At 47.3% G+C, this 23,690-nt stretch overlaps 2 protein-coding genes across 10 annotated transcripts in view; one reads left to right on the top strand and one right to left on the bottom strand.

Annotated features, from left to right (window-relative positions):
• Window positions 1-984: 984 nt before the first annotated feature.
• Msto1 (misato mitochondrial distribution and morphology regulator 1) lies at window positions 985-5,254 on the top strand. Its single transcript, XM_034500362.2, has 14 exons — window positions 985-1,183; window positions 1,275-1,410; window positions 1,895-1,964; window positions 2,064-2,139; window positions 2,523-2,577; window positions 2,693-2,780; window positions 2,929-3,046; window positions 3,147-3,281; window positions 3,375-3,527; window positions 3,862-3,993; window positions 4,063-4,247; window positions 4,460-4,564; window positions 4,640-4,749; window positions 4,978-5,254. Exons 1-14 carry the CDS (start codon window positions 1,100-1,102, stop codon window positions 5,190-5,192), a joined length of 1,662 nt encoding a protein of 553 aa, XP_034356253.1. The 5' UTR covers window positions 985-1,099; the 3' UTR covers window positions 5,193-5,254.
• The window catches only part of LOC117707043 (GON-4-like protein), a 73,125-nt gene continuing 54,214 nt past the window's right edge, over window positions 4,780-23,690 (bottom strand). For all 9 annotated transcript variants that reach the window (XM_076932720.1, XM_034500353.2, XM_076932717.1 and 6 more), the window contains 14 exons: window positions 22,792-22,942; window positions 20,429-20,545; window positions 18,447-20,189; window positions 16,224-16,479; window positions 15,471-15,655; window positions 14,422-14,619; window positions 12,909-13,052; window positions 11,781-11,924; window positions 11,582-11,701; window positions 9,180-9,290; window positions 7,288-7,498; window positions 6,243-6,861; window positions 6,057-6,159; window positions 4,780-5,627 (listed from right to left, as the gene is read on the bottom strand). In XM_076932720.1, coding sequence (XP_076788835.1) covers window positions 5,478-5,627; window positions 6,057-6,159; window positions 6,243-6,861; window positions 7,288-7,498; window positions 9,180-9,290; window positions 11,582-11,701; window positions 11,781-11,924; window positions 12,909-13,052; window positions 14,422-14,619; window positions 15,471-15,655; window positions 16,224-16,479; window positions 18,447-20,189; window positions 20,429-20,545; window positions 22,792-22,942 — 4,252 coding nt within the window. In that variant the 3' untranslated portion in view covers window positions 4,780-5,477. The remainder of the gene's footprint in view (window positions 5,628-6,056; window positions 6,160-6,242; window positions 6,862-7,287; window positions 7,499-9,179; window positions 9,291-11,581; window positions 11,702-11,780; window positions 11,925-12,908; window positions 13,053-14,421; window positions 14,620-15,470; window positions 15,656-16,223; window positions 16,480-18,446; window positions 20,190-20,428; window positions 20,546-22,791; window positions 22,943-23,690) is intronic.

Raw genomic sequence — 23,690 nt, 5'->3', positions numbered from 1 at the left:
TCTCAATATTTTACTAGCAATGTGCTTACGTTCAGAGTAAAGTACACAGCTAGGGATTTGGTTCTGTACTGCCCTGTGGATCCTCAGGTTCAAACTCTGGTCTGTAGGCTTGGCAGCAAGCTCCTCTTAACCTATTGAGCATTTTGCCTGGGCCCATTTATTTTATTCATAAGTGAATACTAGACGGTCCAAAAGAAACCAGAGCAAGACATTGGAAAGAGTAATTTGTTTTGTTTTGTAACTTGAAAATGGTCTCATGCAGCCAAGTGGGCCTTCACCTTGCTACGGAGCTAAGGATGAACTACTGGTTTCTCTCCACATCCTAGGATAGGGATTAAAGGTTTCAGCCATCACATGTGGCTTGGAAACTCTCTACAAATCGAATATACAAAAGTTTATAAGTATATAAAATAATGTTCCCAACCTTCTTAGTGGCACGGCCTTTAATTCCAGCACTCAGGAAGTGGAGGCCGATTTCAGTAAGTTTGAAGCCAGCTTGCTTTACATAGCCATTTCAGGCCAGCCAGAGGCTACACTGTGAGACCCAATCAAAAAACAAACAAATAAATAAATAAATAAATAACTCAAATAACGAACCAAACGAAAAAAACAAAAGTACAATCGAACTATATGAGCATGCGAGAAAGAATATACAGTCTTTCCCATAACGTAACAGAAGCAGACAGAAGACCCACCGGCCAGTCCACTGCTTTAGGTGGGCTGGGACTTTAGGGATGGGAAAAGGAAGTGAGTGGGAGGATCCAGAGGAGAGTCCAGTTTCTCGTCGGTTTTTTTTTCTTTTTTCCTCGCATGAGTTATTAGCTAGAGGAGAGAGGCATCTGCGCGAAGAGAGACAGAAGCAGATGAGAGAACCTTCCACGACCTTGGCCAGACAAGCCACAGAGGCTTGACTACGCGGACCGCGACAACTTCCGGCATTCCAGAAGAGGAAGAGGCGGGGCGTGAGCAGCGCCTCGGAGACCAACGAATCCGGAGGCCAACGGGAAAGCACGTGCCCTCGAACCAATAGGGCGCGGGAGCCGCCCCCTCTGGCCAAGGGGACCGCGGCAGTAGTGGAGCTCACAGGAGCTGCGGCGGTATGGCGGGCGGGGCCCGCGAGGTGCTCACGCTGCAGTTGGGACATTTTGCGGGTTTCGTGGGGGCGCACTGGTGGAACCAGCAGGTCAGGCCCCTAGTGGCAGCACGGCGTTCCCTGCGGAAGGTATCGGCTCTCCCCCTCCTTCCCCCTCCGCTCAGTCCTGTGAACCCTGCAGGATGCTGCGCTGGGACGCACGACCGAGGGCGAAGAGTCGCCAGGCGAGCTGTGCCCCGACGTCTTGTACAGAACCGGCCGGACACTGAATGGCCAGGAAACATATACGCCTCGACTCATCCTCATGGACCTGAAAGGTGAGGCGATGGCGGGCTCAGCCAAGTTTCCCGTGTGGCGTGGGAGGGCTTTAGCATCACTTCACTTCAAAACCCACCTTAGGCACAAGCCCCCGGGAATGCCAGACGGGCAGGTTTTTAAGTTCAGGATCCGGCTCTGAAATGGGCAGTATAATGTTAAACTGCTGCACTCACACCCACGGATGGACCACAGCTATTAACAGAAGGATGGAGTCCAGATTCCCTGTCCCATCTAATGTATATCCAAGTATGCTTTTAAAAGGCAAGTGCCATGTGCAGTTGGGCACGCCCTTAATCCCAGTAAAGTCAGGTAGAAGCTCTGAGTTCAAAACCAATCTGTCTGGATAGTTGTAGACCGTTCAGAGTTACAAAGAGAGATCTCATCTTGATCGAGAGGAACCACCACAAATCATCTGAAGGGTAATCAGGTTAGTCTTGATCACATGACGCCCTAGGTTTGACCTTTCCTTTCCTTTCTGTGCAGGCAGTCTGAATACCCTAAAAGAAGAAGGTAGCCTCTATAGGGACCGACAGCTAGAGGCCGAAGTAGCATGGTGAGTATCTTAAGAGCATAGTCCACTGTGTGTACATAGACAGCTGGAGAGAGCTCCGCACAGGGATGCTTTCTTTGTTTAATTTCTCCTCCTCTTCAGGCAAGGGAAGCTCACCACACACAGAGAAGAAGCCCACCAAAAGAACCCGAACCTCCAGGACCTTCTGAGTGCAGAGGTGATGGATGGGCTCTGTCTCAAACCTTTAAACACAGTGGCTCTCTGATGCAGAGAAGTTGGAGTCTAGTCATTGTAAATGCCTTAGGGGAGTATTTTTGGAAAAAGCACCTTTGCCTCTAGACTGGCAGGAAAGGCTCAGAGTTTAAGAGTCCTGCCTGTTTTTCCAGAAATCTGAATTGAGTTCCCAATGTCTACATCAGGCCGCTCACAACTGTAACGTCAGTTCCGGGGTTTCTAACACCCTCTTCTGGCTTTGGGTATCTCATGCACGTGGTGCACATAAACTCACACAGGCACGAACATACACACATAAGTAAAGATAAGCCCATGGCAGACTAAAACAACCTGGAACTAAAATGCTGCTCTTCTCACCTGTCCCAGGGCGTGCTGGGTAGTGATAGTGCCTGGAGGGCCAAACTGATCCAGAATGGCAAAGGTGAGACAGCCCTTGATGCTGGACACTGGACAGAGAAGGAACTTGGGGGCTGGGCTGGGCTGTATCTTCCTACTAGTCATCCCTGCTACAAATCCAAACCCACTTATCCCCACAGAGAACAGCATCAAAGTCTGGTCAGACTTCCTCAGAGTCCATCTCCACCCACGGAGCATCTGTGTAATTCAGAAGTACAACCATGATGGGTATGGGGACTGCAGAGGTGTGGGGACAAAGCTTGGGTGCCCACAACACTGGATAAGGCTGGGGCCCATCTTTACCCACCCTCCAAAACAAGAGACTGATGAGTTGAGTGCAGAGCTGAGTTTTTTATCATGGTGATTTTTTTGGCAGTGAGACAGGCCGACTGGAGGCTTTTGGCCAAGGGGAGAGTGTCCTGAAGGAGCCCAGGTACTTGGAAGAGCTGGAGGACAGACTGCATTTCTATGTGGAAGAATGTGACTACTTGCAGGTAGCTGTATGGCAAGGTGGATGTTGGAATAGAAAGTCTCCTCATCCTACAGCCGGGTTTTGTTTTTTTGTTTTTTGTTTTGGTCTTCATCTATGTCCAGGGCTTCCAGATCCTGTGTGACCTGCATGATGGCTTCTCTGGAGTAGGTGCTAAAACTGCAGAATTACTACAAGACGAGTATTCAGGGCGGGGAGTACTAACCTGGGGTCTGCTCCCAGGTCCCTACAGTCTTGGGGTGAGTGAGTGGACACTGGAAGAGCAGCAGAGTCACTGGGAAGAGGACCCCACTGTGCGATTGCTGATGCAAGCCATTCTCATTCTATTATAGGAGCCCCAGAGAAATGTCTATCGTCTCCTAAACACAGCATTTGGTCTGGTGCACCTGACTGGGTACAGCTCTTTCGTCTGTCCCTTATCCCTTGGAGGGAACCTGGGCCTGCGACCCAAGCCACCTGTCAACTTCCCTTACCTACATTATGATGTAAGGCCCAAGCTCACTTTGTGCCATCCTCTTCTCCTGTGGCTCTGTTCATCCTCTCTCACCCCTAACCCCACGTACGTGTGTGTGTGTGTGTGTGTGTGTGTGTTGCCAGGCACTAAACTCGACCTAGCACATGCTTGGGAGGTGTTTATAACACCAAAGTGGGTTCTCAGCTCCAGCTCACCCAACTTGAACTTGACTTTTAGCACCTCATGTTTGTCTTGTCTAAGGACAGTCTTGTTTCATTCCCTGGATGCCTGTCCTTCATGTTCTACCTCCACATATTTTTGCACACTCAAAAGACGCAGTGTTCCCCTCCTGTCCCACTTGACAGGCCACTCTGCCCTTCCACTGTAGCGCCATCCTGGCGACAGCCCTGGACACAGTCACCGTTCCCTACCGCCTCCGCTCCTCAACGGTTACCATGGCTCACCTGGCTGACGTGCTAAGTGTCTCTGGGAAAAAGGTAAGTTCTGTGAGGGGCTGGGCCAGAGCACAGAAAACACTTGGTAACCTACTCCCTCCCCGTGTTTAGGTGGTGACAGCAGAAGCAATCATTCCCTTCCCACTGGTTCCAGGCCAGTCCCTTCCTGATACCCTGATGCAGCTGGGAGAAGCCCCTCCCTGGACCTCACTGTCTGCATGCGGGGATTCTGCCGGACGTCGGTGCTTTGCCCAGTCTGTGGTGCTCAGGGGCATAGACAGAGCTAGCCATACCAGGTAAAGACTGCTGGTTCTTAAGAGACCCTTGTAAGACCTGTGCAAGTCCTTGTCTCTGTAGCATACTTTCTGCCACCATGGTCGCCTCACCTTAGGGGAAAAAAAAAAAAAAATAGAAAAGCTCCGGACCAGTTCGCTTGATGATCCAAGGATGTATGAATCTTAGCTTACATTCGTGCAGCCCAAGGGTAACTGCGATTTTGTTCTTGCAGTAAGCTCAGCCCGGGGACACCTCTGCCCTCGGCACTCCATGCATGTGTCTCTGGAGAAGAAGTCTTGGCCCAGTACTTACAGCAGCAGCACCCTAGAGTTTTGAGGTCAGTATGTACCCACCCTTCCCCAGGCCTCTGCATCCTGGCCTCCCTGCTCTCTGATCACCTCTCTGTCTGCAGTTCCTCACACCTGCTGCTGACTCCCTGCAAAGTGGCTCCTCCGTACCCACACTTCTTCTCAAGCTTCAGTCAGAAAGGGCTGGCGATGGACAGTACCCCCAAGGGCGCAGGTAGGACATGAAGAAAAATAACGCTTGAGCTGCTTAGGAGCAACTTTACTCTTTCTCTTCCTGGATTAAAAGTGCAAAGAAAGAAACGTTCACAGTTGAGTGTTCCCTACTCCACTACAAGCTCCTCTGGGGAGCACACTAAAGGGACAGCACACATGTCACTGCTGGACTTCAGAGTCCCAGAGCAGACTCCAGCCCACTCAGCATCCCTCTTCTTTCCTTCTGCAGCAGTGCAGAGCATCCCTGTGTTTGGGGCCTTGCGTTCAACTTCATCCTTGCACCGGACCCTGAGAGACTTGGCTGAAGAGCTCAGCAGACTGGAGCTGCGGCGCTGGGCTAGCTTCATGGACGCCGGGGTGGAGCAGGACGACATGGAGGAGCTGCTGCAGGAGTTACACAGCCTGGCCCAATGTTACCAAGACGGTGACAGCCTTTCGAACTGAAGTCCAGGGGAGGGGTGTGGGGAGACCATTTATAATAAAAGCTGCCGGGTGCAGGAACCCAGTATGTAGGGACCTGTTACATGACATACACATTTGTACATTTAAAACACTGAGACCACCAGGCTAAGAAGCAAGCCCTGTTCTCCCTCAATGCTATGTACAGATTGGACTTGTAGGTCTTCACCAGCGACCCTGAGAGATGGACCAGGAGGACAGAGCAAGGATGGAGGTGGCTCCACAGTTCATCTCCAGTGCTTACAGCTCTCAGGCAGATCCTGGCAGATATCACTCATCCAGCTCCTCTTCAGACAGCAGGTCGCCGTGGTCAGAGAGCTGGTCTGCGTTGCTGGTGCTGGTGGCATCATCCTCATCCTCAGAGCTGGCCTCACAGGCCGTGTGAAAGAGCTGCATGAGCTCTCGGAAACGGTGGGAAACCTAGGAACAGAAGAGGGATGTGCTCATCCTTCTAGGCTGCTCACAGTGAGCAGGTGGGTGGGCCCCCTGGCACCAGAGAGTGAGGCCAGGATTGTGTCTTCTGTACAGCAAAGGGAATATCACTCACTCACACACACACACACACACACACACACACACACAGAGTAATATGTACCTTTAATTCCAGCAATCAGGAGGCTGAGCCAGATGGATTTCTGAGTTTAAGACCAACCTGATCTACATTGTTCTAGGTTATCCAGACACAGTGAAAATCCTATCTCCAAAGAAACCCTACCACCTGACAGGTCAAGCCTTTTTAAGACCACCCTTGATGTAACCAGTTGCTGCCTTGAGAGTTCCTAGTGTGTGAACCCACTGGTCTGTCATCTCGCCTTTGTTCCCATCCATCACCTGCCACTTGCACCTTACCTCAGCAGGAGTCTTATTCCCCAGCTGCTGAGAAATGACGCTGAAGGTGTGAGGCTGTGCTCCCTGCTCCTGGCACATGGTGAGAATCACTCTGTCAGCTTCCCTGTGATCCAGGCAGCATCGTTAGCTCCAAGAAGCTTTTTGGATTTGTATTAAATCTTGTAAATACCGCCCAGCTTTACCTACCTTGTCCAAAGTACCACCTTCTCCCCAGTGGAGCTGACCTTGCTGTTGTTGGCACAGACAGTAGCTTCTGAGGATTTTGGCAGCACCCCTTCTGGGCCCTTGCCTTGTGTCCCACTGTCTTCAGCCAGGACCACTCTGGCAGCTTTGGGAGCAGCCTCTGAGGCACTAACTCCTGATGATGGTCCATGGATAGGGGCCGCCATATGGGCTGCCTTTGCCTCAGCTCTGCTCTCAAGCAGCCAACTCTGAGTGCCTGCTTTCCCATATATGTGTCTTCTCCCTGTGTCTCTGGTCCTTAAGGAAACAGGACTTGGGAGAGGAGCAGGGGGCTGCACAGTTCCCAGCAGTCTCTCAGATTCTGATGCTTCAGGGAGGGGCGCAGTAGTCTCTGAGTTAGCAGCAGCCTTTTGGTCCTCCACCTCTTCAGGAGGTGTGGAGGATGTACTGAGGCAGGAGACAACTTCAGGCCCAGCCTGTTTTCTCTTGACAGAGCAGACTACAGCTCCAATCTGAGGAAGAGGCCGAGGAGTCTCTGGTGAGCAGCGTGTAGGGCCTTCCAAGGGTGGCTCCGTGGGAGTCACTTCTGCAGAGCACAGCAAAGTACTCCCTACTGTTGACCCTGCTTAGAAGGAATGTGGGATCAGATCTGTGCTGGGAACCACAGCCTTGGGGGCTGCAGCAACACAGTTCCAGTAGAAAGGCTGCTGGGAGTAACCATGCAAAGGAGGTGGGGTTGATGGAATATTGAGTGGTAGAGAGGACTCAAGCCTAGGGAAAGACTTCAGGAATCGGTTTTGTTATTTTTGAGACAGGGACTATGTAGCTCTAGCTATTCTGGAACTTACTGTGTAGACCATGCTGGTCTGGAACTCACAGTCTTAACCATAATAGAGAGGGGAGTAGCAAAGGGGATTGTCATGGCCTGCCCATGAATGTGTTATGTGCATCACTGGAAAGGTTTTAGCATCCAACACAGCTTGTTGCAGTGTAGGAAAAAGAGCAAAGAAGGAAGGAGCAAGAGCCACAGCGGCCATCAGTCACTCACCTGGAACGGGCGTCTCTCCCTTTTTGGTGGTTCTGCCAGTCTTACTCTGGGTCCCCTCCATGCTCTCCTGTTCCTCCAGGGTTTCCTCTTCTAACGTGTCCTTGCCTTGCCCTGCTTCCTGAGTGCCAGGCACAGTGCTGGCCTCTTGGAGCGGGCCACTGCCCACCAACTCCAGGGGCTCCTTGCTCTTGTAGGATTTGCTGTCACAGACCTGCAAGAGTAACTCTAGGTTGAAAATGTCCTGACTTTCCTATGTCTCAGGCCATTCTAAGGCCTGTGTTGGTCCTCAGCAGGTCAGGCAGCATGCTTTTAAACAGTAGGAAGACTCTGTTTCTAATGAGGACTATATTTGTGATACCAATGAACTCACTGAAAATCCAAAGTTATCTTTACTCTGTTTTGCTCACAGGTTTATTTGATGGAAAGAAAGGGAAACCTAAAGAGACAATCGTAGGGCCTACCTATAATGATATCCCACAGAAGCATAAACTTCATAGAGGGTGTCCTCAGACAGACAATAGCAAATCTGTGAGGAAATACACTTTAACTGCAGTTTTACTCCCCATTTTGAGAAGCATTCGCTTTTAGACAAATTTTATTTTTATTTTACACACATCATGACTATTTGCCTGCATGAATGTCTGTGCACCATGTGCCTGTAAGGCCAGAAGGCAGCAATGGATCCCCTGAAACTGGAGTTGGCAACAGAGAAAAGAAGCAAAGATCCCCTGGAAGGCAGGCCAGCCAGTGTTCTTACTGCTGAGCCGTCTCTCTAACCGCTCAAGTCTCTTTTGAGACAGGGTCTTTATGTATGTTCCCTGTTATCCAGGTTTTCTTTTCAAGCGCCTTGTCTCCACCCCAAGTGTCAAGATTACAGGTATGAACCACCATATTCAAAACAAAGACTGTTTTAAAAGAAAAATCCAAATAGGAAGTGGTGGAGTATGCCTTTAATTCCAGCACTTGGGAGGCAGAAGCAAGTGGATCTCTGTGAGTAAGACACTAGTCTGGTCTACAGAGTAAATTCCAGGACACCCAAGGATATACAAAGAATCCCAACTCAGGAAACAAACAAAAAAAAAAAAAGCAAAAGCTAACTGCAACCCAGCACTTATGTAGCAGAGGCAGGAGTTCAAGGTTTACTACATGGTCAATTTGGGGCTAGCAATGGCTACATGAGGCCTTATCGCAAAAATTTGAGAGCAACCAATATCACCTCAGGAAGAAAAAGGAAAGCCATCTAAAGCTGCAGATGTAGCTCAGGTGGTAGAGCTTGCCTACCACACACGGGCCCTGGGCTTGCTCTCAGAATCACAGAAAACTGAGTGTGGTGATGTATGTCCATAGTCCTAACACTCAAAATGTACAGACAGAAGGATGCTGAGTTTGAGGTCAAGCTGGGTTATGTAAAGCCACTGTCTCAAGACCAAACAACAACAAAAAGACAAAAACAACAACAACAAAAGAAAAATCCACCTATTTCCTTTTAGTTTTGAGAAAGGGTGTTAATATCCCATGCTGTACCTCACACTTGCTATGTAGCTGAGGATAACCTAGAACTTCTCATCTTCCTACTTTCACCTCCTCAGGCACCTGGCTCCACTCTGAATTTTGTAGAAGGGTCCACTTATTTTGTATATCTGCACATGTGTGTACTGCATATAATCAGGTGCATATAATCATTTATAAATTCAAAAAGACTCAAACCTGTAGTAGCAAACTAGCATCTAATCAGGAATGTTGGCACCTTTAATTCCAGCTCTCAGAGGGAGAACTTGAGGTCTCAGTAGGAGAATGAGTCTCCCCATCCCCACCCCAACAAAGCCAACAAGCCCACCAGTGTCTGCACAGTGAAGCCTGGGCAATCCCAGCACACCAAGCGCTTTCTTCACCTTGCTGCTGCAGTGACAATTTCTCCTTTTGCTCTTCTTCAGCTTAGATTCGGGACCTCCCTCGTGGCAGGAACAGGAGCAGTCCTTGGCTGCTTCAGGCCACTCGGTCTCCTACAACAAACCCCAGCTTGATTAGCAGCCAGTATTTTCAGAACTCAGAAAAGCAGCTGAGTTGAAAGGCCTGAGTTATGCAAATGGACCTCTCTCTCCTCTTTTATACTGCAGCCTCTCATCACTCAGGGGCCACTGACCCAGTCCTTGCTACAGTCCATTAAGAATCCCTGAAAAGTCCACAATGATCCAAAGAAAGAGGCATGCCACAGGCCCAGGACAGACTTAAGTCAAACAGATTTTGAAGAAATGCACTGGAGAGCTCCAGGGTAGATCCGGGTCACAGGCTTTCTGTCTCCTGTGTGTTCTCTAAATTCTTGAAAAATGGCTTTGTACAGTAACTCTACTTAATAAAGTCAAAACCCAAGAACCATTAACCGGATGTGGAAACTCCTAAGAGGCTCAGAAGTTCTCAGGGTCATTTATTTTCTAAGAAGTTTGTCAGAGAAACAATAAAGAAATATGGCTTTCATAGGTTAGCTAGAGAGAGAGCTTGGCAGGTAAGTGTGGCTGCTCATCCACAGGATCCAGGTTTATTCGCTGGACCCACATGGTGGCTCATAACAGAGGGTCTGATGTCCTCTTCTGATGTCTGTGGGCACCATGCACACGTGTGATACAAAGACATACATGCAGACAAACACATACTTAAATGTAAAAGCAAACAAAAAGAAAGCCACAGATATAAAGACTACCTCTTCATTGAGCATGGAAGGATTCCCCTTTGATCCCCACACTGGGAAGGCAGAAACAGGCAGATTTCTTAGTTCCAGAACAGCCAGGGCTACACAGAGAAACCCCATCACAAAAAATAAAACAACCCCCTCCCCCAAAAAAAAACAAAAGAAGAGAGAGACAGACAGCAGACAGCCAACATCTTGGGCCAGTGAGATGGCTCAGTGAATAAAGGAATCTGTTGTGGGGCTTGAGGGCCTGAGTTTGGTCCCTGGGACCCAAGGTAAAAGGAGAAAAACCAACAAAGACCCACAAGCTGTCCTCTACCACCAAAAATGCTCCACAGCACATGCCTGCCCCCCACACAAAATACATGAAAAACAAAATCTACCCAGAGCAGCCTACACCTCTAATCATAGCACCAGGAAGACAGGCAGTTGATCTCTGCGAGTTTGAGGCCAAGATGGTCTACATAGTAAGTTCCAGGGCCAGGGCTATATAGAGAGGCTCCACTTACAACAACAACACAACAACAATCTTTAGAAGTAAATTAATTTGGGGGGGGGGCACGTTGAAGAGATGGCTCAGTAGCAAGAGAACTTAAGTTTAAGAGTTCCCAAGTCGAGAGGCACATAAGCCACGCCTTCCGTTCTCTGTGCGCACCTGCATTCACAGACATTTTCCTCCACAGACACACACATCTACTCATCTACTACATCACACTGTACCACATGTATGGCGGTCAGAGTGAAGAGTCTGACCGTACGGACTCGATGATCAACCTCTAGACATCAGGCTTGGGTCCGAGCACCTAGACCATCTTAGCCCAAGGCTATTTCTGGTGCTAGGCATGAACAGACTCTCCAGCTAGAAATATGTCCTATTCATCAGCGTCCCAACACTTGACAGCTGAAGAGGTCACTTTGGCATTAGCTTCTCTATGCACTTCAGTTATATAAATAAAGCCCTCTGCAGTATTGCTGTGATAACTTCATGAACTAATTAAAAACCTATTATCAGGCTTGGGTCCAAGCACCTTTACCTGCTGATCCATCTTAGCCCAAGGCTATTTTTGATGCTGCCACAGTAATACACCTGCTACATGTGTCATTAGTAAATTATCATTATTTCTTTCCATGGGCAAAAATTAAAAAAAAAAAAAAAGAAAAGAAAGAAAGAAAGAAAAAAAAAACCCCAAAGGTAAGAAACATGGCAGCTCTGAGCTAGGGGGGAAAGCATGAAATGCGTCAAGGTTTTTGGTTTGTTTGTTTGTTTTGTAATTGTTCCCTTTCTTTTTTGAGGTAGGGTTTCACAAAGAAGCTTAAGCTACCTTTGAAGCTGCAGCAATACCCCTGCCTCAACCTCTAGGTGCTAGGATTATAAGCATATGCCATCATGCCTGGCTGTGATTCCTTCCCATGAGGCCTGACGGGTCCTCTGCACAACTGCACATGGATTCTCCACAGCAGGCTTACCTGTGGTCTGCACCCCACGAGCACTTCCAACCTTAAGACTTTGAGCTGTCCTATACATACCAGTGGTATGTACAACAGAATACCACTGGTAATTCACAGAGTGATTCCTGAAAAGCAGGGATTTCCCAAAAGCATGCACACCTTATCTTGATGCTGGACCCCAATCTCTTTTCGCCTCTTGCTTTTGGAGGCTGTGGACACCTTGGTGGGCTCTTCTTCCTCTTCCACATCAGGGAGTATCACTTCTTCAAAGCCATCAAACTAAACAAGAGTTGGTGGCAGTGAGTAGACTCTGGGACCCAGCCCTCCCCCAGGAAGCCTCCCCCTTGACAACCTATACCTCATACTCCTTCTCTTCAGTCCAATTGATCTCTTCAAAGTCACCCATCCTGCTAGCTGCTGGGCGCAGATGATCAAAAAAGATGGAGAACTCATCCTGTAGGTGGTCATGGCCTCTGAGGAGCTGCCACATCTGTGTCTTCAGCTGGGGAGAGTTGGGAAGGCTAAGAAGACATCTGCAGAACTCTCTAGAATACACTAAACCAGTCCCAATGAAGCCACATTCTGCCTTCTACACAGAGCCTAGCTTTTTTTTTTTTTAAGTATTTTATTTTTAAATTAATTTGGTGTATGTGTGTACATGCCACAGCACATCAATGGAGGTCAAAGGACAACTTCTAGGAGTCAGTTCTCTCCTCCTCCCATGTCGATCCCAGGGATCAAACTCACATCTTTAGGCAATAAGTGCACACAGGCCAATGCATGGCTAGGTAAGTAATTAACTAACGGAGAGTGATTCAGGGCTCACGGGTTTAATTTAGGTCAGCAGCAGCTAAAAAGTTCACCAAGTAAGTCATCTCACTGGCCCATGGATCCTATCTTTGATAGCTAAGAATTTTCAAGCTTTTCCCTGCTTGCTTGCCTACAGGGTGGGAGTAGGGTAGGGAGGGAGAATATTAGTCATAAATGCAATTCCCAATGACAGTACTTTCCATTCCTGCCTAACTGGTCCCCTGCATAAGCAAAATGAGGAATCCAAACCCTCTGGCACCCACTTTCTTTGACCTCCCTCCCACAGCACTGATGGTCCTATGAGCGTGTGAGTGGCAGTCAGGCCCCGGACTCTCCCAGTGCTTCATTCTGTAGTCGCTAAGTGGAAAACACTCTTGCTTTCTGCATCTCCTGAGTTTATGATACCCCAGAGGGAAATGATATGGAGCCAGTTAGGAGGCAGGACATGGGTGTTGGAGATGGCCCAGGAGTCAAGAGCACCTGAGGGCCCAGGTTAGGTTCCCAGTACCAAATGGTAGTTCACACCCATCTGTTCCAAGAAATACAATGCCCTCTTCTAACTTCTGCAGGCACCAGGCATGCATGTGATGCACAAACACGTGCACATAAAACACTCACACACATAAATAAACCTAACAGGGAAGAACAAGCTGACAGGAAGCAGGACAGGGAGCACCTCAGTGATGTCCTGAGGAAGGCAGTCTGCACAGCCCTGAAGAACCTTGATGATCTTCTGGTGGTGTGAGGGGTTCTCGGCAAAACATATCTCCAGCTGCCGAAGGAACTTGCGACTCTTCTCAAAAGCCTGTTGTTCCTCAAACTGTCAGAGTGGAAGGAAGACGAGAAAGAAGTCACTAGACAGCCAGAGCTGGACATGAGGCTCTGAGGAGAGCTAAGAGCACAAGCCAGAGCACTGCTGATGACAGGAGGCTATTTAAAACCCAAGAGATGGAGATAGGAATCAAAGACTTAAGAGATATATATATCTCTCTTACTAGTAGGAGGCTGACACAGGAGGATTCCAAAGTCAAGGTTAGCATGGGGTACACATGAGAATTGTCTCAAATAAAACAAATAAAAGAGATATATATATCTCAAGTTTGTCCTTATTTTATTTTATGGATTATAAAATAAGATATTCAAACTCAAATGGAACGTCAAAGAGTAGAAATTATTTTTGCATATATGTTCATTTGATCCTCACAGTAATGCCAGAAGATGAACATTAAATTTATAGTTGAGACAACACCAAATGAGCAATCTGTCAAAATAATGTGGTTTCTCCTTTATCCCCGTTCCTGTTTCTACCTGTCAGAACGAGAAGACTAGTCTGACTATTATTGCATATTCATATTCTCTCCTCCTCCTCTCCCCCCCCCCCCCCCCCCCCCCCCCCGCCTCCCAAGCTCAGGGAAAGTACTTAGGAGTCACCACATACATCACGTGACTCCTCCCATTTCAACTCTTAGTCTTCAGCTCCTTTTGTTTTTGGAGACAGGGTTTCACTATGGACCACAGAAACTAGAATCCTGAACAAGCATCAATCCTAGGCTGGTCCTGCATCAGCAGCAATCGTTCTGGCTCAGTTTCCTGAATGCTAAAATTGTAAGTATGTGTACACATACACACACACACACACACACACACACACACACACACACACACACACACCAACCCCTCGCCCACTTACAACTCTCTAGTCTCTTATCTTGCTCTAGTTTTCTGTGAAAAATTATCTTCATAAAAGATAATGTACTACATATTGACTATTCTTATCATCTATACGTTACAGACTTTCTTGAGACTGAAAGCTCTATTGAGGGCAGAAATATTAGTATTTTTTAACTGCTATTCTTAGCTTCAAGATTTGCCTGACACTCAACAATTGCTTAGTATAAAGGAGATGGGGTACGATGGTGCACTCGAGGGGCAGAGGCAGGAGGATCTCTTTGCAGCCTGATATAAACAACGAGTTGAAGCCAACAGAGGCTACCTAGAAACTCCATGTATTTAAAAAAAAAAAAAAAAAAAAATGTACTTTTCACCAGTGAGGAGGGAGGGCAGAGTGTGACTTATCAAGATCTCCACTGGTACTATACATAAAACTCTGTAAGCAAATAAGAAGACTGGAATTGTCTTGATTGACTGCATTCAAGCCCCTCTGCCTCTGCCCGTCAAAGTGGACTTACGAGTCCACAGGACAGGGCTTGCTCAGGCAGCAGGAACGCAGCAAAGTCCTTCAGGAGCTGAGGCCAGTCTTGGAGAAGGGTCTGCAAGCTCCTGAAGAGGTCCACAGCGCTGTGCATCTGGGTGCTTGACTCAAATTCATAGATGATCTGAAGGAAATCTTCGTATTTGCCAGGGACATGCTGGAGAGCTTCTCGGACCTACAAGGAATACGTCCAACAGTAAGCACCCTTCTTTGGGCCTGTAATCCTAACTAACAAGGGCACAGGAGGCAGTGACACTAACCGGGCTCTAAGAGCTCCCGTCAGAGTCACGCCTCGGACCCAAGAAGTAACAGAACATACAGAACGAGCGCAAGGCAGAACTCCTTTCCTCTGAGGGGCAACTGGACAACCTCTAAACTATTAAAAACTAGGGACTTCTTTTCACAGCCTTAAGCTTTGCTTTCTGACGTCAGCACTGCATCAACCAGATAAGAGGCATTTGTATATGGATTCTAAGACATGGCATACCAAGATACAGAATACATGAACTTAGAATGTTAATAAAATGATAGCAGACAAGAACCTCGCTTTGCTGGGTTAACTAAGGAGGAAGCTGCACAGTGTACCTAGAGACACAAGACCAAGGTTCACTGCCCTGAGATCCGCTCTCCCAGCATGCACACTGAGAACTGCCATTCTTTTCACTGAATGCTCAGTGAAGGTCCTGTATCGGCCCAATCGGGGAAGTCACAACTTGCCACTGAGGGAGGCAATATGGTCTTTCTCCTAATCTCTGGGTGAAAAAGAGATGAGATGAGCGAGAGTCGGGGCACCAATGACCAAGACACACATCTCCCGCCATCATTAGAGAACGCTGTGGCAGACACAAAGTCTACTGTGCACCTAGAGAAAAGACTTGGTTTTGGTTGTGCTGGGGCTGACCCAGCCTTGCCCATGCTAGACAAGTACTCTGTTGCTAAGCTACCCCTTAATCATGCTTAGAGCATCTCCCTCCAACGCGGCAGCTCCAAATGCTCACAGACTGGCAAATGGCAGCAGTTGCCTACCCTGGTTAGGTAAGCCTGTGCAAACGCCAGGTCCTTCTGCTCCCTGAGTGGGTCGTGGTCCAGAATGTCCTCATCATACAGCAACAGCAGCTTAGAGGTGTCTTTGCTGGCCCGAGCCCGACTTCCCCGTCTGTTTCGAGCCCGATGACTGCTCCGCCCCTTTCCAGCAGCTTTGATGCTCTCTCCTTGGAGAAGTGAACAAGATTCTTTCTCAATCCTTGTAACCGTTCTACCCAGCACAAGTGCCACCCCATGCACTCCAACCAAGACCACAGCACAGCTAGGGAAGAGTAGCTAGGTCAGCAGCAGAGCCAGCCTGTCTCCATGACAGCACTAGTGCTGCCCAGTGCACCACACGCCCTTCAATAGCCACGGGGACACAGAAGGACCATGAGTTCTGCAGCTGAGAAAGGAGTCCAAGGCTGGGAAGAGGAGAGGTGACCTAACAGAAGAATACTGCCTGAGCTACAGTGTAGGACCCTGCCTCAAACAACAGAAGAGAAGCTGAAGGCGGAACATGAAAGCCAAACAGCTCTTAGCCTCTAGCACACAAGAGGCAAGAAATGCAGATAAAACACAGGGCAACCTAGTGTAAACCAAGTGTTGATGAGAATTTAACTTTCTGTAAAGAGGCGGCTCCAGTCTGCTTGGGGAGGGAAGAAAAGCTCCAGGAGACAAAGCCCACTCTGCACACTGTCTCTGGGCAATGCAGCTAAGGGAAACATACCCTCCTTGGGAAGCTGCTACACTTACCTGCTGGGGTTATGCTGGTCTCTACTTCTGGAGCAGTCTGAGGTGAGGCCAAGGTAGAAGGAGGTTTCTCAGCAGCATCTCCAACTGCTTCATCATTCACTTCATCCTCTTTTTGCAAGGTTTCCATTCCTTCTGCCTCTTCTTCCTCTTCTTCTTCTGGCTCAGAGTTCTCCTCCTGAGAGTTCTCTTCCTCAGACTCACCCTCCTGACTCATCCGCCTCTCAGATGCCAGCCAAGTCAGTTTCTCCATTGTTTCCTGAAAGTATCACATTGCTAAGGTTCGGTCTGTCACTCTGTATTGTAATGATAAACTCTGTACAGAAGGTCTACCTATGAGTGACTTCTCATGCTTACCAGCTTCTGTTGTGCAAACCTTGTTCCTTAATTTAAAAATATTGGTTAAATAAAAATGGCTACAGCCAATTACTAGAGGGATTAGAGGTAGGCAGGTTTTTTAGTTACCTGGCTGTGCATGGCAGAAGAACAAAGAAGGAAAGAACAAGGACAAGGAGAAAGAAGGCACCATGAGAGGAGATGAACCATGAGCACATGGCCAGGAAAAGTTACAAGTTTTGGGGGAACAATGCTGGGGAAGTAGCCAGGCCAGTAGTTGGAAAAGTAGATTAGGGATTAACCCCGAGTAATTATCAAAAGCCAAATACCCTAAGCAAAGTCTGGGTCTCGTTCATTTGTAAGGCAGTCGGGATAGGATTAAATTTGTTTCCAAGAGCTCCTAGCAGCTCCCAGAATGAAGTACAGGAGCTGCAGCATGAGGCTCAGAAGCAAAGCAGGGCCAGCACTCAGAACTAAAGAAGCCTGAGGGAGTGAGGACAGCTTTGCTTTTGCCATGCCCGCGACAGGAACTTTTTCACCTTTTCACCTTCTCCTCCTCTTCCTCCTCCTATTTCTTTGCTTCTTCTCTCACGGCTAGGAATTGAATCAGGGCCTTGCACATGTGAAGTATAGGCTCTATGTTTGCTTGGTTTGGTTTTTCAAGACAAGATTTCTTTGGCTGTCCTGGAACTCACTCTATAGACCAGGCTGGCCCTGTACTCAGAGATCTACCTGCCACTGCCTCCCAAGTGCTGGGACTTGGTGTGCACCACCATGGCCTGACAGGTACATGTTCTACTGTTTAGCTAGTCCTCTATTTCTTATGACTATTTAAAATTATTTTTAATTATTACTTTATTATTTTATGAGTATAAGTTTTGTCTACATGTAGATCTGTATACCACACACCTGTCAAGGCCTGAAAAGGGCATCAGATTCCCTACAACTGGAGTTACTGAGGGTTGTGAGCAGCCATGTGGGTGCTGCGAACCAAAGCTGCATCCTCTGGAAGAACAACAAGTGATACTAACTGAAGAGCCATCTCTCCAGCCTTCATGGGCTATTCTTTTTTAAATCACATTTATTTATGGCTGTGTGCATGCACAGGGGTACATGTACACCATGGCACTCATGGAGGGGGTCCGAGGAAAACTTATGAAAATCAGTTCTCTCCTTATACCATGTGGTGGGTAACTCTACCCATGGCCTCATTGCCATGAAGATTATTTTTGTTTTTTTGGTGTTTTGTTTTGTGGTATGTAAAGTATGCTTAGGTCAGTGAGGTAACTCAACAGGTATGTAAAGTATGCTTACAGTCAGTGAGGTAACTCAACAGGTACAGGCATCTGCTGTAAGTCTGACAACATGAGCTCAACTCCTGGGACCCACACGACAGAAGGATAACCACCTCGTCCTGCTCCTCTGAGCTCTACACACATCATCGCATGGATTCACTATATAAATAAATGAATAGCGTAAAAAATTTTTAAAAATTAAGTGGTCAGCCGGGCGGTGGTGGCGCATGCCTTTAATCCCAGCACTTGGGAGGCAGAGGCAGGCAGATTTCTGAGTTCGGGGTCAGCCTGGTCTACAGAGTGAGTTCCAGGACAGTCAAGACTACACAGTGAAACCCTGTCTCGAAAAACAAAAACAAAAACAAAAACAAAAAAAAAAAAAAAAAAAAAAAATTAACTGGTCAAGTAATTCAAACTAATTCAAATTAACACTTATATGAGTTTAATTCAAAGAAAATGTCCCCTTTACATAGCACTTCAAACAAAGGTCAAAATTATGTTCCACAAATACTCAAGGGTCAAGTAACAGTTTATGGCTATAATGTAATAAATTAAACATTCTATCAAGTCCCCATACTACTGTTCTGGCCCTTACCTGGAGTTCTGGGACAGAAAGCACAGACTCTTCAGAAGCTGATGACAGCTCATCTTCTTCATCTTGGGTGAGATCATCAAGGTCCTCCTCCTCTTCTTCCTCAGGCCCGTCCTTCTCCCCTCCAGTGTCTGGTCCTGCTGATATTCCCACAGACTGACCATCAGCGCTGGCTGAATCCTCAGGCTTCCCTGGAGGACTGCCAAGCACCGTGGCCTGGTCCGTGGAAGATGGAGTGCCTTTTGGCAATCCTTTGCTTGCATCCCTACTTGCAAATCCCTCGTCAGGAGCATCTTGGGACACAGAAGGGGATTTAGTGGCCTGCGTCTCTTCCCTCTGCAGGACTGTCTGTTTCCTCCTCTCCCCAGTACTAGGCGTCTCCTGTGAGGAGTCCCTGTCTAACTCCACAGAACCCTCCTCTTTCACTTCCTCGCCAACGTCCTGCTTGGGGAAATAGCTGGAGATTTCCTCCATACAATCCTCAGCTTCCATCTTGACCATATTTAATAAATCCTTCGATGGAGAGTTCAGAGATTCCTGGAGATTCTGAGGCAATGGCTCCACAGCATGCCCACCATCTTCTGTTTTCACAACAGTCCAGCCGCAGGCAGTCTTTTCGGAAGCCCCTTCCTGACTTTCTGTTTTCACAACAGTCCAGCCGCAGGCACTGGACTCAGAGAACGCTTCCTGGCTTCCTGTATCTGAAGGCCATGGCCTGGGCTCCTCTTTGGAGAAGACAGCAGTACAGAGAGGAGTTAGTTCCTGGGGTTTCAATTTGGATTCAGGGTTCTGAGGAGCATTTTTCCCTTCGGCCATATCCAAGTTCACTTGGGCCTTATCTTCAGGAATAGATGTCACAGGAAGCGTCAGAGGATTGCTGGAAACAATTAGGGGGGGTATGGATGAGGCCACAAGGGGCTGGTTTAGTGAACAGGGGAAAGAGGTAGGGTTAACAAGGAGAGTGGTGATAGGAATGGTCTGGGGACTGGGTGCCACAGCTGCGGTAACAGGCTGGATCATGTTACAACCACCACCGAGGCTTACGACCTTCACTGTGGTGGCAGGAACTGTGAAGATGACAGGGGTGGGGTGGATGATGGGAGCAGGTTTCACACACGGGGAAGCCTTGGCTCCTTTTCTTCTTGTTGGCTTACGCCTCACATATGGCTTTCGAAATTTAGAAGGGGCAAGAGAGGGCAACATTAACTTGGGTGTAGAGGAAGAAGGCAGTGCTGACTGAGACTTGGACAAGGGGAAGCTGGTCCTGGCTTCAGACCCACAAGGCATAGCAGGCAGTGCTGCAGGAGAATCAAAACCATCTTCTCCACGGACCCCCACTGAGGGGAAACCTGGAAGTGTCTGTAAGACAGTAGCTGGCTGGATTAGATGAGGAATCTGGACCACCGTGTTGCTTGGAGGGATTTCTGACTGAGTTGGCCAGGTTGCCATTTTCCCAGGGTTGAACATAGGCTGAACGGAGGGGCTGGGTTGGATAAGGAGGGGCTTCTGGACCAATGGCCGCTTCTGTCGCCAAGCCTTTCTGGAGAAACGCTTGGAACCTGGCTTCAGTTTGAGTACTACACCTTTGGGCAGCAGCAGTGGGTATTGAGTTTCACTCCCTAGGACCGGGCTGGCTTTCTCTAAGTGCTGATCTGTGCTGGTCTCAGCAGCTGTGATCACACTTCCGCCCTCTGTAGCACCTTCAGCTATGTTCCGCAGTTCATCCTGAATGGACTGTAGACTGGCCTACAGGACAAGAACACTCTGCTCTAGCACACATCAGGAGTTAGGGGAAAGAAAACCTAGCTTTCTGGATTCTAAGGATTACTGAAAGGCAGCCTCAACATATGGTTCCAAGAAGGGTTTTTCTCTGCATCAATTTTCTAACACTTCCTGAATTTACTTTGGTAAGTTATCACTTAACTCCTATAGGAGCTTTTAGTGACTTCTGCCTCATACAGATTTATTTTGAAGGAGGGCCAGACCTTTAACCAGAATGGAAGCCGGTGTTCTTCCTTCTCAATAGGTGGCTTCCACTGATGTGGCTGAATCTCTTCACAGCACCGCACCAGGACTGGCAGCTGTTTGGTCTTCTTATAAAACTAAAGGTGAAAACATAAAGTGTAAACCATATTCTTTCAGACTGGTAAATGGGGTGGCTGATGATTTCACACACACACAGGAGTATATGCTGAATGTTTCTGCATTTCACAGTATCTCTAACTAATGAACATTTTACAATTATTCAATATCTAAATGCAAACATCCATTCTGATTACCACTAAAACTTAAACTTATCTTCTCCAATGACCCCCCACCCTCACTGTAGGGACCCTTGGAAATTTATGTCACAAAGAACAGAAAGTAAATGATCAAAATAATCTTATTAAACGTCTTCTCTTGCACACAGAGCTTAACCCTCATTATACACAGAAACTACTTTTAAGCAAGTAAGAGTGTTAACTGGAAAAGACACTATGAACCAAGCATCATGCAACCCATCTGTAATCCCAGGGAAAGAAGAGGAAGAGGAGAAAGAGAGGAAGAGACAGATGATGTTAGTTTCATTTTAAAAGTAAATGGGCCAGGTGTGGTGACATATCTTTAATCCCAGCACTTGGGAGGCAGAGAAAAACAGATCTCCATGAGGTCAATACACTAGCCTGGTCTACATAGTAAGCTGCAGGACAGACAAGGGTACAGATACATAGAGAGACTCAACCTCAAATCAATCAATGAATAATTAAAGGAAGAACATACACCAAGAGACACAGCCCCAAACAAACAAACTAGCTAGATAATAAATAGAATGAATGGTGCAGCCAGTAGGCTTGAGCCTAGTACAAGGAAGGAACAGATTTCCTCAAGTTGTCCTCTGACCTCACGTGTGCACTGTGGCATGTGCATGCCCCTAATCATGTAAATAAGTGCGATTTTAAAAATATATAAATAGATCAAAAAATCAGGGAGGTTGACAGATGGTTCAATAGTTAAAACGCTTGCTGCTCTTACAATGAACCTGGGTTCATTTCCAACACCCACACTAGGCAATGAATCCAGTGCCCTCTTCTGACCTCCACAGGCACCTGCACACACAAGGTCCACAAATACCCAGGCACACACAAATGCACATAGAAAATAACAAACCTTAAGCAATACATTTTTAAAAGAGTAAATGAGGGTGCTAGAGACATGGTTTAGTGAGACATCGTATTCTAACACTGAAGGAGGGAGACAGAAGAGGAGGGAAGAGGGAGGAAGGAATGAAGGCAGACAGGCAAGAATCCATGACTGAAGGTTAGTAACTTAGGTCTAAATCCAAACACCAATTAGTCAGGTATAACCCTGCTAAATAATCCTGCAGTGAGCACACCACCTTCCCAAACACTTGAGCGACCTGGAAAAGGGATAAAACACTTGCATAACAAAAGCCTCATAAAAATGTCTGACTCAGGCTAGAGAGATGGTTCAGTGGTTAAGAACACTGACTGCTCTACCAGGGGTCCTGAGTTCAATTCCCAGCAACCAAGTGGTGGCTCACAACCATCTGTAATGGGATCCGATGAACTATTCTAGTCTGTGTCTAAAGACAGCTACAGTGTACTCATATAAATAAAAAATAAATAAATCTTTGAAAATAACAGTCTGACTCTTTAAACTATTTAATCTTTTCCTGTGTTGTTTGTTTATCCATGTGGAGCCCTGGGTAAACTCCAGCCTCTCAGTCTCCCAAACCCACAGGTTACCGCACTGCACTGCCACCCTGGTTCCCGTGACTCCTAAAGTACATTCTACATAACAAATATAACAAAAAATTGACAAAAATAACAAAATCACAAAGCAGCTCTGGAACATGGAGAGATGGCTCCATGGTTATGATCAGGTAGTGCTCTTAGGACCCCAGTGCAGTTCCCAGCACCTATGCACCCATGTTGGGTGGCTCATAACTACATACAACTCCAGCTTCAGAGGATGTAGGCACCTGAACACACTTGCACACGGCCACACGCAGACCCATGCTTAATTTAAAAAAAAAAAAAAGAAATCTTTTAAAGAAAAGAAAGCAGAACTGTGGAGGTTTCCGGGAAACTGTCTACCCACAGAAAGCTAGAGTAAGAGAGATACAATATGGTTAGAAGGAACAAGGACTTGTGGGATCCTGTGACATGAATAATTTCTTACTTAGGTAAGAGAGGGTAAGCTATAGGTACTTTGGAGCAAATCAATGAATCAATGCCTTAACTAGGGAAGCAGCAGAACTAATCTCACGTAGTGGGAGGAGTCACCCTTTAGATCAGCCTTCTCTTGGAGAAGAGGGAAGGAGGAGGGAGTTTTCACACTCACTCACTTTAATCACGTTGTTAGGAGCTCTGTTCAGGTTGAGGTTCTTGATTCTCACCGTCAGCTGGTGAGCAGTCTTACAAGTCACAAGGTACTTGCTGATCAGAGGCTTCGGAAACTCAGTCCCTTCAAAGTGCTTCAGTCCTAAAGCTAACAGGCTGAGAGAGAGGTGATGAGACAACCTAACTTCACATTCGGCTCACAAAGGAGCTCTCCAAACTGCTCATACTTCACAACCACTCCCCACACCTTCAGATAGTGACAGCACCGAGTATTTTAAGAAGAAAACATGAAAAGCTCGATGACCCTGGATTAATCCCCAGCACCCACTGAAAATAAATTTGCTTAAAACTCTTTGCACAAACATCCTTGAAGTCTTGTGACAGAAAAAAGAACAAACAAAAACAGCCAACTGCACACTCTCAACACCCATGAGGAAGGAGATGCCAAGGCTGAGGAAGGAGATGCCAAGGTTGAAACCAGCTTGGGCTCCATGGCACAAGCCTGTACCAAGAAAACAAGGGTTGTAATGTAGCTAACTCATTGGTTACAGTGCTTGACTACCATATGGAAGGCCCTAGGATTGAACTCTCGTGTGCCCTAGATTGGTTTCAAGAAAACAGCGGGCCTGAGATACAGTACTGAGCAAACACAAATGAGACTGCTTACAATTCACAAACAACAGAAGAGCATTACATGTCAGAATAAGCCATCCCAGGCATGGTGGCACACTCCCGCAATCGCAACACTGGAGAGGCTGAGGCGTGAGTACTGCTGGAAGCTGGGGGCTAGCACAGACTACACAATATCACTCTGTACGCAAACCCCTCCCACAGAGGTAAAAAAAAAAAAAGAAAGAAAAAAAAACTCCAGTTCCAAAATTAAAAACAAAAACAAACAAACAAA

Source organism: Arvicanthis niloticus, chromosome 4 (assembly GCF_011762505.2).
Source record: "Arvicanthis niloticus isolate mArvNil1 chromosome 4, mArvNil1.pat.X, whole genome shotgun sequence".
NCBI classification, from domain to species: Eukaryota; Metazoa; Chordata; class Mammalia; order Rodentia; family Muridae; genus Arvicanthis; species Arvicanthis niloticus.
The sequence above is the reverse complement of the archived record's forward strand: the minus strand, read 5'-3'. Positions and strand labels throughout refer to the sequence as shown.

Bases quoted from the DNA above. Each gene is read 5' to 3' on its own strand.
- Msto1 (XM_034500362.2), top strand. From the start codon at position 1,100: ATGGCGGGCGGGGCCCGCGAGGTGCTCACGCTGCAGTTGGGACATTTT. The intron at 3,282-3,374 runs GTGAGTGAGTGG...ATTCTATTATAG, and splicing joins CAGGTCCCTACAGTCTTGGG to GAGCCCCAGAGAAATGTCTA. The intron at 4,248-4,459 runs GTAAAGACTGCT...TTGTTCTTGCAG, and splicing joins GACAGAGCTAGCCATACCAG to TAAGCTCAGCCCGGGGACAC.